The sequence below is a fragment of the Gigantopelta aegis genome, chromosome 11 (genome assembly GCF_016097555.1).
Source record: "Gigantopelta aegis isolate Gae_Host chromosome 11, Gae_host_genome, whole genome shotgun sequence".
NCBI lineage: Eukaryota > Metazoa > Mollusca > Gastropoda > Neomphalida > Peltospiridae > Gigantopelta > Gigantopelta aegis.
In genome coordinates, this window is record NC_054709.1 from 19,484,578 (window position 1) to 19,498,294 (window position 13,717).

Sequence of the window (13,717 nt, forward strand, 5' to 3'; positions counted from 1 at the left end):
GCATCCATTTAAAGCATGAACATTGGGCATAGTTAATTAGCGAGCGGACATGTCTCGGACACTATTATATACTGTATTTAAAGCATCCACTTAAAGCATCCATTTAAAGCATGAAAATTGGGCATAGTTAATTAGCGAGCGGACATGTCTCGGACACTATTATATACTGTATTTAAAGCATCCATTTAAAGCATCCATTTAAAGCATGAAAATTGGGCATAGTTAATTAGCGAGCGGACATGTCTCGGACACTATTATATACTGTATTTAAAGCATCCATTTAAAGCATGAAAATTGGGCATAGTTAATTAGCGAGCGGACATGTCTCGGACACTATTATATACTGTATTTAAAGCATCCATTTAAAGCATCCATTTAAAGCATGAAAATTGGGCATAGTTAATTAGCGAGCGGACATGTCTCGGACACTATTATATACTGTATTTAAAACATCCATTTACAGCATCCATTTAAAGCATCCATTTAAAGCATCCACTTAAAGCATGAAAATTGGGCATAGTTAATTAGCGAGCGGACATGTCTCGGACACTATTATATACTGTATTTAAAGCATCCACTTAAAGCATCCATTTAAAGCATGAAAATTGGGCATAGTTAATTAGCGAGCGGACATGTCTCGGACACTATTATATACTGTATTTAAAGCATCCATTTAAAGCATCCATTTAAAGCATCCATTTAAAGCACAAATGAAGTAATACCCAGTTTTTACAAAGGAATCGAAATCAATTCTTTGGAAATTAAACTGAAACCTACTTTATAAACTAACGGTAAATAACCCCATTGAATATGAAGGGAACACATTCCATAGACACTAAAATAATTGATTTTAAAAACTAAACTAAATTAAGATTTAAGAATGTTAAGGTTAAATTTTGGTTTGTTTAACGACACCACTAAAGCACATTATTTATTAATAATCGCCTATTGGATGTCACATATATAGTAATTTTGATGTGTAGTCTTAGACGAAACACGCTTTATTTTTCTTTTCGTAGCAAGGGCTATTTCATATGCACCACCCCAATGAAAGGATAGCACATACATCAACCTTTAATATACCAGTCGTGGTGCACTGGCTGGAACGACAAATAGCCGAATGGGCCCACCAAGTTAAGAATGTAACCAGAGTCCAATGTTTTACACTATTAATTAGACATTCAACTGAACATGCTTTGTATATATAAAGGAAACCTCATATTTCAAATAAAACTAATTGAAACTATTCCGTAGAAGGTTTACTGAAACATTTGTATATAAATTAAAATGAATTCATTCCGTATAAATTAAATTGAGCATAGTATGTACAGTAGCGTAGCCAGGTGGTTCCAGCCACTGCACCATGACTAGTATATTAGAGGCCGTGGTATGTGCTATCCTGTCTGTTGGATGATGCATGTAAAAGATACCTCCCTGTATTAGGACATTTTGTAGCGGGTTTCCTCTCTAAGACTACATGTCAGAATTAGCAAATGTTTGACATCCAATAGCCGACGATTCCCGTGAGTTTTGCGATAGTTAACAATTATATTATGCGTATCAGTAGCGTGACATCGATGTCTATATCATGTATCATTTAAAAAGTAAGCAATGTATAGATATAAAATTATTCGCTTCAGCTAGTGCACCACGACTTGTACAACAAAGGTCGTGGTATGTGCTATCCTGTCTATGGGATGGTGCATATAAAAGGTCCCTTGCTACTAATGGAAACATGTTGCGGGTTTCCTCTCTGAGACTATATGTCAGAATTACCAAATGTTTCACATCCAATAGCCGATGATAAATTAATCAATGTGCTCTAGTGGTGTCGTTAAACAAAACATTTTTTTTATCCATTAGCATTACCAGAGAAACAGTTCTGATTCTAATGGGTTTACGACAAAACGCCACTGCCTAGCAGCAGGCACATTGCACGCAACATGAGTTTCTCGATAGTTAATAACTATAGAATGCGTATCAGTATCGTGACATTGATGTCTGTTCCATGTACCATTTAGAAAGTAAGCAATGTATCAATATGGAAATAAAGAAGGAAAGTAGGAACTGTTTTATTTAACGACGCGCAAGCGAGCGCTTTACCACTGGGTTACATCCCGCCCCTAATATGGAAATAATGCTATTGATACACAACATAAATATCTGGTTTTGTGGGCAGTGTCAATGTTCTGGACTAAATACTGTTTCCATTGTTAAATTTTTAAAGTGGGAATGTTTTTATTTAATCGTCCAATATATAACCAGGTATGTTCTTCAATATAGTCTTCAAAATGGCAGATAACAACAACAAACTCTGTTTACGTATATCTTCTTCAAAATATCAAATGAAGCAGTTCAAGAACCTCACTGCTTCTTACATGAATCGAACATTCGGGAAAACAAATATCTACAGGTACATGACCTTACCCGAACGCCGAACGATAATGTGCTACAAACATCCGTGTTGTTCAAAGTATAAGAAACATAAAGAAGTGTGTGTCAGAGAGAGAGAGAGAGAGAGAGATGATATGGGAGAGGGGGAGGGAGGGAGAGGGGGAGAGAGCGAGAACGATACAGAGAGAGACAGATTACTTCGTGAGACCGAACGTTTTCAGGTTTCGAGGTTCGAGGTTTGGAATTATCTCGTATAATGTTTCAGAGAATGTAATTAGTATACCTATCCAGTTTTGTGACAAACAGTGTATATTCTTTGTGAATCCTTTCTTTAAAACAAATAGTATACCCCTTGTCTAGTACTACATATTTGTATAGGAATTCGGTCTGAACAAAATACTTGGTTGATCAAAGATTTCAAACAATCGAACTTTGAATTAATTGGCGAAAGATAATGAATCAATAAACAAAAATGTCTATCAATATTAACTGTGACCTGAATTCTCATTGAAATATGTGAAATATGATTTACAAGCTGTACAATAATACACCTGTTTTACAGAGGACGTTGACAGTGTTTTGTTACACGTCATACAATAATCAGTTGTTGTGCTTTAAGCATTGACAAGAGGTCAAACACCTCTACTCCTCTATGAAGATGTATCGCCCGCGACAGATTAAGGGGGGTGCTGCTGTCGGTTGAGGGTGTGGACATCTGGGATCAATCAGAAAACATCAAAGTCCTAGAATTGCTCGTAAATGTACATCTACGACTACAACACAGTTCGTGGTACTATTAACAGTACAGGTGTGTTTGTTTTGTTTAACGACAAGACTAGAGCACGATGATTTATTAATCATCGTCTATTAGATGGCAAACACTTGGTAATGTTGAAATGTAGTCTTGGAGAGGGAACCATTTCCATTAGTAGCAAGTGATCGTTTATATGCACCATCCCACAGACAGTGTAGCAGATGCAACGACTTTTGATATATACCAGTCGTGATGCACTGGCAAGAACAAGAAATAGGAACGAGAAATAGCCCAACGGGCCTAGCGATGGGGACCGACCCCCAGACCAACTGCGCATCTAGCGAGCACTTTACCACTAGCCTACGTCCCGCCCCTAATATCAGTACAATTAATGTAACTTGAAGTATTCATTTTACTTCGTCAAGCTTACAAAAACAATTGTTGTTTTGTTTAACGACACCAATAGAGCACATTGATTTATAAATCATCGGCTCTGTGGTAAATGTGATGTACAGTCTTAGAGAGGAAACCCGCTACATTATTCCATTAGCTTACAATGTTGCATCTTCTGTAATTATGTATTTTTATTCGTGAAGTAGATGACAAACTTGTGTAAAAGTACGACAGTTATAACTCACGGTCGTTCGGGTCCTGGGCTCAGTAACACAAAACACTCGTAACACTTACGAGCGTACGTCAGACGTACGCCACACATTATGTATGGTGTACATCTGACGTAAGTGCTACGAGTGCTTTATGTCACTGGGCCCAGGTCTGAGGTTATAGGTGTATGATTAGTACCAGTCGATGGAACACGAATGAGAGTGAGAGAGAGTGAGAGAGAGAGAGAGAGAGAGAGAGAGAGAGAGAGAGAGAGAGAGAGAGGAGAGAGAGAGAGAGAGAGAGAGAGAGAGAGAGAGAGAGGGAGGGGAGAGAGAGGGGGAGAGAGAGAGAGAGAGAGAGGGGGGGGGGAAGACTACAGAGACTACAAAAAAATTGAAAAACAACACTTAAATATAGTTACCATTCCAAAGTGTAACAGTTGTAAAAGCTACAATACATAGTATTCAAACGTTTTGTTTTAATAACACACTTAGAGCACATTGATTACTTAATCATCAACAGACATTTGGTAATTGCAACACATAGTGTTCAAAGTAAACCAGTGCATCCCCCCCCCCCCATTATACTTAATCATCAACAGACATTTGGTAATTGCAACACACAGTGTTCAAAGTAAACCAGTGCACCCCCCCCCCCCATTATACTTAATCATCAACAGACATTTGGTAATTGCAACACATAGTGTTCAAAGTAAACCAGTGCATCCCCCCCCCCATTATACTTAATCATCAACAGACATTTGGTAATTGCAACACACAGTGTTCAAAGTAAACCAGTGCACCCCCCTCCATTATACTTAATCATCAACAGACATTTGGTAATTGCAACACATAGTGTTCAAAGTAAACCAGTGCATCCCCCCCCCCCCCATTATACTTAATCATCAACAGACCTTTGGTAATTGCAACACAGTGTTCAAAGTAAACCAGTGCACCCCCCCCCCCCCCCCATTATACTTAATCATCAACAGACATTTGGTAATTGCAACACACAGTGTTCAAAGTAAACCAGTGCACCCCCCCCCCCCCCATTATACTTAATCATCAACAGACATTTGGTAATTGCAACACATAGTGTTCAAAGTAAACCAGTGCATCCCCCCCCCCCCATTATACTTAATCATCAACAGACATTTGGTAATTGCAACACACAGTGTTCAAAGTAAACCAGTGCACCCCCCCCCCCCCCCCCCCCCATTATACTTAATCATCAACAGACATTTGGTAATTGCAACACATAGTGTTCAAAGTAAACCAGTGCATCCCCCCCCCTCCCCCCATTATACTTAATCATCAACAGACCTTTGGTAATTGCAACACATAGTCTTCAAAGTAAACCAGTGCATCCCCCTCCCCCCCCCCCCCCCCCCCCCCCCCCCCATTAGCACCAAGGAATCGTTTAAAAATGCACTTTCCCACAGACAAGAGAGCACATACCGCGTCTTTTGATGTACCAGTCGTGGGGCACTGGTTGGGAAGGGGAAAAAAAATAAACAGAAAGACAATCACAGAATGAGTCCATCAGAAACACAAGGCAAACACATAATAGCAACTCTAGAAAACAACAACATGGTCTTTATGACGCGTGGAAACGAAATTTAAACTAACATAGCTGCTGTTTTACATTCACCAATGTCTAAATAAGTATTTAGTTATCATTAGTCCGTTAGGCCAGTCGTTTTTGATTAATAGGTTTACGGATCCGCCGAAGTTCATTAAAAAGTCCCGCTGGAAAAATAAAAATGCAAATCTACATTTTTTATTTTTTTTTACCTCCGTTCTGACCAAAAAAAAAAAAAAAAAAAAAAAAGTAATTCAAGGGTATTTTTCCCAAAATTATACTTGTCAAATCATATTCTGTCTTTGTTAAATTATTTATTCAGAAGTACGTTGCGTTTTGACTTTGCCGTGTACTGTGCGGGTGCACAGGTGCATGGCCACCATCTTGTTGTTGTTGTTATTGATACTTGCGGAAAGCGGCTATTTGTCGAAATCAGCATTTCAAGTAGCAGAATTGAACAGTTTATCGTAGTATGTCTGTATTCACTAATTCAACATCATAAATACATATCAAAAGTATAAATCAATAAGCATCTATGTATAATACAGTATTTATATGCCTGAATGCCAAAGCAGTAAAATTACGACATGTGCAGACCAATTTCTGTTGAATCCGGGTCGTTTCGCCCTAAAACCATTTCGAACCCTGTGTTGTTTCGCCCTTAGACCCGTTCACCCAGGGTTGGTTCGTTCTAAAATCTTATTCGTACGGAGTCGATTCGCCCCGATTATATATTTATTAGTGTAATTGTTTTGAAATAACATGAATATATCCACATTAGTTATTTAAACGAGATATAAATACTGTAAAACCCGGGAAGCAGAATGGTAGTGAATGAGAAAGTACATGCAACCACAAAATCCATTTGCAACATATATGTGTGTGTGTGTGTGTGTGTGTTTGTGTGTGTGTGTGTGTGTGTGTGTGTGTGTGTGTGTGTGTGTGTGTGTGTGTGTGTGTGTGTGTGTGTGTTCATGATGAATAATCTGGATTTGAAAAATTTCTTTTTTTCCCCTCCGACAGAAAAAAATTGGTCAGAAAAAAAAAAGAAAAAAAAAAAATGCATCCAAAACTTGTATTTTTATTTTTATTTCGACCACCTACATATATTTTGTGGATAAAAAATCCGTAAATCTTTTAATAAAAAATAGGTGGCCTTACAGTGATCCGTCTTCTCTCATCTCTAGCATAGCGGCGGCGCATTGTAAGGTCGTTTGTTTGCGGGAGGTTCGCGGTTCATTGTGATCAATGACTTCTTCTCAATTGATCAATGACTTCTTCTCAATTAATCAATGACTTCTTCTCAATTGATCAATGACTTCTTCTCAATTGATCAATGATTTCTTCTCAATTGATCAATGATTTGTTTTACATTTAGTCGTGCACGAATTACATTGGCTGCAATCACCGACCTCGGTGGCGCAGTGGTTAAGTGATCGGACTACAGGCTGGTAGGTACAGGGTTCGCAGTCCGATAACGGCTTCAATTCAGATCGAGTTGTTAAGGGCTCAATGGATAGGTGCAAGGCCACTACACCCTCTTCTCTCTCACCAACCACTAACCACTAACAGCTAACCTACTGTCCTGGACAGACAGCTCAGACGAGCGCTATACAACTTAGCTACGTTCCTCACCTCCCCCCCCCCCCCCCCCCCCCCCCTCCCTAATATAGTGGACAACTCTATCATCTAAGCCGTACACGAGTATTAGTTGTTATATTCAGTGCGGTGGCAACTCAAACACATGTTTAGTCCATGATAATCAATGGTTGTATCATCAATGTTATGGGCAAGTAAACAGTCGTGACGTACTTTTTAGCCAGTGGCTATATTCTCAGAGTGTGTATCATATGACGCAAATGCGTCGTATGCCAGTGTCAGATTACCAACTGCCAGCACAAAGTTGGCCAACTTTATGTTGTCACGACTTCTACGACTGTGATTGTTGCTAGTCTAAGCGCTCTTACGACTCGATTATCACCGTATGACCCGTTAGTTGTTAATATGAGCGCACTCGTCGTGCGGGTGTTGAGGAGTTGGTCAACTTCGTCGTGATAGTTGACAGTCTGAGCCTAGCATTAAATGATATGCAGTGTTTATATGAATGGCGTCATGATACACCGATGCATCTATGTATCACGATACTATCGCTGACCATAATATATACGATACCATTGCTTGTGTATCGTTTCATATTTTGACCATGTATTGATTCATATTTTAATTTCGTATTGAATTACCAAAACCAATTCGTACTGAGGTGTACTTAATGAAAGTTAGTTCCATCAAGAAAACCCCCCACATATGAAGTGACGTTTCCATACTTAAATGTGTGTTTTTTTCACTGTTTAACTTTTATCATATTTATTTCTTGTTTTAAAATAATTTCACGGAAGCTTTTGTTTTACACCGTGAATCAGGTGTGGTGATACCTTTAGCTATTTTCACACTGTGTTAATGATCTCACTTGTGCCGTACATAATAGATATTTGTTTTGAGATATTTTATTGATCAGAAAAAAAATGTCAAAAGGATTGCACAACAGGCAGAGCCTATATAAGTGCTCTCCTAAATAGACTTTGTGACGGCACGTAGCCTAGTGGTATAGCTCTCGCTTGATGCGCAGTCAGCCTAGGATTGGTCCTCGTCGGTGGACCATTTTGGTGACTGGTGTATCAAATGCCGTGGTATGTTGTGTCATGTCTGTGGAATGCTGCATATAAAAGATCCCTAGCTACTAATTGAACAATGTAGCGGGTTCCGGTGCACATAAAATTGCATGCCACGGCCTTTGACATGTCAGTCGTGTCCACTGAACAATCTAGCGGGTTCCGGTGCACATAAAATTGCATGTCACGGCTTTTGACATGTCAGTCGTGTCCACTGAACAATGTGTGGTGTTTTGAATAATTAAATAGGTTGGGTACGTGGCGTCCCGTTGAAAAGAATGATGGAAACATGAAACCAGAGAAAGTGTCTTTAATTATTTTTGTTTTCCTTATTTACAATCTGCAACACACAGAATCACAAGAACGACACAGCAGCTATATGTCATCGGGAGTGAAAATAATCACTCAGTAAAAAATATTCACACAGAGAAACAGAAACCTGGTCCATTATGACTTTTTTTTTTTTTACTTTCCTCATTTCCTTTTTGTTTGTGTGATCTCGTCAGACATTTTTTGTTTCAATATCATTATTCCCCTGCAAATATCTTCTATCCTTTTGTAAAAATATAATTATATTGTTTGCGAATCTTTTTATTCCTTTTGACGAACAAGTATCAAATTAGGACGAATTCATCTGGGATGGAAAATACTCAAAATCTCTAGCGGGCCTATTTATGGCAGTCATAATTACCTATTAGTGTTTAGCCTAAAGACAGTATGTCTAAATTGAATTTGGTGAGACGTCTCCGTAACGAAGACGAAATGGAACTGTCAGCGGTCTGATGCAATCAGCACACATACATTGTTTCTGTTAAAGTAGCATTTGAGCATGCTGAGTCGAGAGGAACACGAATTGCGCTCTGTGATAGAGCAGTGGATAGATCACTGACAATACATGCTGGTTTTCATAAACATTTGTAGCGCTTCTTAGATAACTGCAGACCAATATTCTTTTTTCTAATAGGATATAATTGCAAACAGTTACTGTCAGAGAAATAGATAAAGAGAAAAAAACACACACACATAGACAAGTACAGAGAGCGAGAGACAAACAGTCTTTAGAGGAAAAACACTTGTTTTCATTAACATCACTAGTATTTGTTGTGCAAGTCGAGAACAGCATGCTTGAACATTAAGTGGATATAAACCACGGAAATCCAACTGAAAGAGAAACAAGCATCGATTTCATTTCATGTCAACTTATTTTCGTGCGTATATCTAATTACGGTTCAAACACGCTGTCCTGGGCACACACCTCAGCTATCTGATTAGTTGTTAGTGGTTAGTGAGAGAGAAGAGGGTGTAGTTGTCTTACCCACTGAGTCGTTAAAACTCGCTCTGGGTGGGAGCCGGTACCGAGCTGTGAACCCAGTACCTTCCAGGCTTAGGTCCGATAGCTCAACCGAGGCCAGTCCAGTATTGGTTCCAGCCCAGGTTGAATGCACATCTCATGGAAAAGATGAAGGGCTCGAAACGGCCTGTGGCCGAGTCGCCAAATACGAGCAATGTCCTGTTTGGGCGACTTAAATATTAAAACAATTAATGGCGTTAATCGCCCAAATAATATTAGCTTCTTTAGAGCGATAACACATGAGCCACTATTAATATTTGTATTCCACATTAAAATCATGCTCGTGGTTCTCATACCATAACTTGCCAACATGCATTATACTTTTTTTGCCCATCATATTTGTTTTAGCGAGTTTCGAACCCTGAAGTTGTAAGCCTGTATCCACTTCTTTCTCACGGTTTGTTTCCATAGTTTATTGATTGTAGGTCCATTGTTTTTCTACACATTCCATGATTTTATTTTCAAACTTGACACATATAATTTTCATGAGCCACACACGCTGTTGTAGAATACTCGCTTGAAAGTTTAAAGCTGGTTTTGTTTAACGACACCACTAGATCACATTGATGTTTTAATCATCGGCTGTTGGATGTCAAACATTTGGTAACTTTGATCAATAGTCTTAGAGAGGAAACTCGCAATATTTTTCCATTAAAAACAAGCGATCATTTATATGCACCATCCCACAGACAGGATAGCACATGCCACGACCTTTGGTATGCCAGTCGTGGCTGGAACGAGAAATAGCCTAATGGGCCCACAGCCAGGGATCGATCCCAAACCGACCGTGAATCAAGCGAGCGCTTTAACATTGGTCTAAAGCTCTATTCTAACCGGCCGTGAGCGACGCGAGCGATGCGAGCGATTATTTTAGAAATCATTGATTTCCATTGCCGCATCCTAACTGCACGCGCGCGACGCGGCTTGTTAGGATAGAGCTTTAGTCTCGCCCCAATACTCGCTTGAGATGGACTATAAGATCGATTGTACTTGGTTGGCATGTGGGTAAGGACAGTATAGATACTTAAGCTGTATCCTAACCGACCGCGAGCGATTATTTTAGAAATCATTGATTACAATTGCCGTATCCTAACCGCACGCTTGCGACGCAACATGTAAATCTGTCGCGTCGCGCACGTGCAGTTAGAATGTGGCAATGGAAATCAATGATTTCTAAAATAACCACTCGCATCGCTTGCGTCGCTCGACGCCGGTTATAATAGAGCTTTAGAGAGGACACCCATTGCCGCCACTCTATATGCTACTGTTTTCGAATAACAGCAAATACTATGTTTTAGTACCCATATGGGCTCAAATATACAGGGTAATATTTTCTCGATCTCTGCACAGTGTGCAGATTGCATCTACAGCCACTGATTGGCTAGCTTAAAAATCACGACGTTTGGTTGGTTGCTTACCATGGCCGGGACTTCACTTTCATTCAGGGTCAGGGTAACAGTTTAACGTGCATATATGCCACGAAAGCTTCATACACGCCTGGCATGGGCTTAGTCTCTGACATTCGCCAGTGACTAAGTCCAGGACAAGGGGGGGGGGGGGTAAGTTTGAAGTGGGCAGCATTTGGAATAAAACCATTTAGTAAAAGTCCAGCGACTGCGCGGACCAAATAGTAGACACCAAGTAAGGGCCGTGTTCTCATTGGCTAAAGTTCGATTCCTTTGGTTCTACTTGTAAAAAAACCTAAGTCTACGGAGAATAACTGCACCGATAATCATGTCCGGACTAAGAATTTAAACCCAAACGTAAGTTTGACTGCTCGGCCTAAAAGGTTTTAAGGTGATTTGAGCAATTGAACGGGCACCAAAGTAAAATGTGTCGGACTATTTATAAAACAATAAACATAAGAATTTTGAGCCGCGGCCAAAAAGTTTTAAAGTCCAACTAAGCCCAAAAAAGGAGGTTACCTATCCTAGGTAAGGTTGGTTCTACTTCGGGGAGCCTGGAGTATCTCGGAGTGACGGCAGCTGGTCTTGTCGCTGACGTAGAGTCTTGACTACACTGGAATAACCGGGGCCGCAGACTGCTTTGAGCATCTTGTGGATAGATCTATTGTCGATCTTCCAAAACAAGATGCACTGCCTGTATGTCTGGTCCCTTCGGTGCGTGACGATTATTCCCTGCGTCCCACTGAAGATCTTGGTATGTAGCTCGTAGCTGCTGCCGTCATCCAATGTTTTCCAGTCAACATTGAGGAATCCTCCCCGAAGTCGGTGTGGTTCACGCGTGTCCCCCTACATGTACTGATGGAGTTGGCGATGAAGTCCACTGATGGAAAGGCTCCATTCGTCATCAACCGGGGGCGCGGCTTCCGGCGGCGGCTTAGTCTAGGCTGGCTGGGTGGTCGGTGGTCGCCTTCCTCTTCGCCGCCGCAACAACAAGTCCCTGTGACGACTCAACGGGAGCGGTCGGTATAATTGACCGCTGCACCTTAGTCGTCGTCCGTGGGGTGGAGGTGGAGGTCGGTGGTGTCACACTTGTCCGCTGGAACATCGCGATGTCCCGTTCGGAGTATGGCCGCTTTTGTTTTACACCGTGAATCAGGTGTGGTGATACCTTTAGCTATTTTCACACTGTGTTAATGATCTCACTTGTGCCGTACATAATAGATATTTGTTTTGAGATATTTTATTGATCAGAAAAAAAATGTCAAAAGGATTGCACAACAGGCAGAGCCTATATAAGTGCTCTCCTAAATAGACTTTGTGACGGCACGTAGCCTAGTGGTATAGCTCTCGCTTGATGCGCAGTCAGCCTAGGATTGGTCCTCGTCGGTGGACCATTTTGGTGACTGGTGTATCAAATGCCGTGGTATGTTGTGTCATGTCTGTGGAATGCTGCATATAAAAGATCCCTAGCTACTAATTGAACAATGTAGCGGGTTCCGGTGCACATAAAATTGCATGCCACGGCCTTTGACATGTCAGTCGTGTCCACTGAACAATCTAGCGGGTTCCGGTGCACATAAAATTGCATGTCACGGCTTTTGACATGTCAGTCGTGTCCACTGAACAATGTGTGGTGTTTTGAATAATTAAATAGGTTGGGTACGTGGCGTCCCGTTGAAAAGAATGATGGAAACATGAAACCAGAGAAAGTGTCTTTAATTATTTTTGTTTTCCTTATTTACAATCTGCAACACACAGAATCACAAGAACGACACAGCAGCTATATGTCATCGGGAGTGAAAATAATCACTCAGTAAAAAATATTCACACAGAGAAACAGAAACCTGGTCCATTATGACTTTTTTTTTTTTTACTTTCCTCATTTCCTTTTTGTTTGTGTGATCTCGTCAGACATTTTTTGTTTCAATATCATTATTCCCCTGCAAATATCTTCTATCCTTTTGTAAAAATATAATTATATTGTTTGCGAATCTTTTTATTCCTTTTGACGAACAAGTATCAAATTAGGACGAATTCATCTGGGATGGAAAATACTCAAAATCTCTAGCGGGCCTATTTATGGCAGTCATAATTACCTATTAGTGTTTAGCCTAAAGACAGTATGTCTAAATTGAATTTGGTGAGACGTCTCCGTAACGAAGACGAAATGGAACTGTCAGCGGTCTGATGCAATCAGCACACATACATTGTTTCTGTTAAAGTAGCATTTGAGCATGCTGAGTCGAGAGGAACACGAATTGCGCTCTGTGATAGAGCAGTGGATAGATCACTGACAATACATGCTGGTTTTCATAAACATTTGTAGCGCTTCTTAGATAACTGCAGACCAATATTCTTTTTTCTAATAGGATATAATTGCAAACAGTTACTGTCAGAGAAATAGATAAAGAGAAAAAACACACACACATAGACAAGTACAGAGAGCGAGAGACAAACAGTCTTTAGAGGAAAAACACTTGTTTTCATTAACATCACTAGTATTTGTTGTGCAAGTCGAGAACAGCATGCTTGAACATTAAGTGGATATAAACCACGGAAATCCAACTGAAAGAGAAACAAGCATCGATTTCATTTCATGTCAACTTATTTTCGTGCGTATATCTAATTACGGTTCAAACACGCTGTCCTGGGCACACACCTCAGCTATCTGATTAGTTGTTAGTGGTTAGTGAGAGAGAAGAGGGTGTAGTTGTCTTACCCACTGAGTCGTTAAAACTCGCTCTGGGTGGGAGCCGGTACCGAGCTGTGAACCCAGTACCTTCCAGGCTTAGGTCCGATAGCTCAACCGAGGCCAGTCCAGTATTGGTTCCAGCCCAGGTTGAATGCACATCTCATGGAAAAGATGAAGGGCTCGAAACGGCCTGTGGCCGAGTCGCCAAATACGAGCAATGTCCTGTTTGGGCGACTTAAATATTAAAACAATTAATGGCGTTAATCG

At 40.4% G+C, this 13,717-nt stretch overlaps 1 protein-coding gene across 1 annotated transcript in view; it reads right to left on the bottom strand.

The window, feature by feature from the left end:
* Positions 1 to 11,406, bottom strand: part of LOC121385074 (extensin-like) — a 76,326-nt gene extending 64,920 nt beyond the window's left edge. The window contains exon 1 of the mRNA XM_041515611.1: positions 11,303 to 11,406. Coding sequence (XP_041371545.1) covers positions 11,303 to 11,406 — 104 coding nt within the window. The remainder of the gene's footprint in view (positions 1 to 11,302) is intronic.
* Positions 11,407 to 13,717: the final 2,311 nt, after the last annotated feature.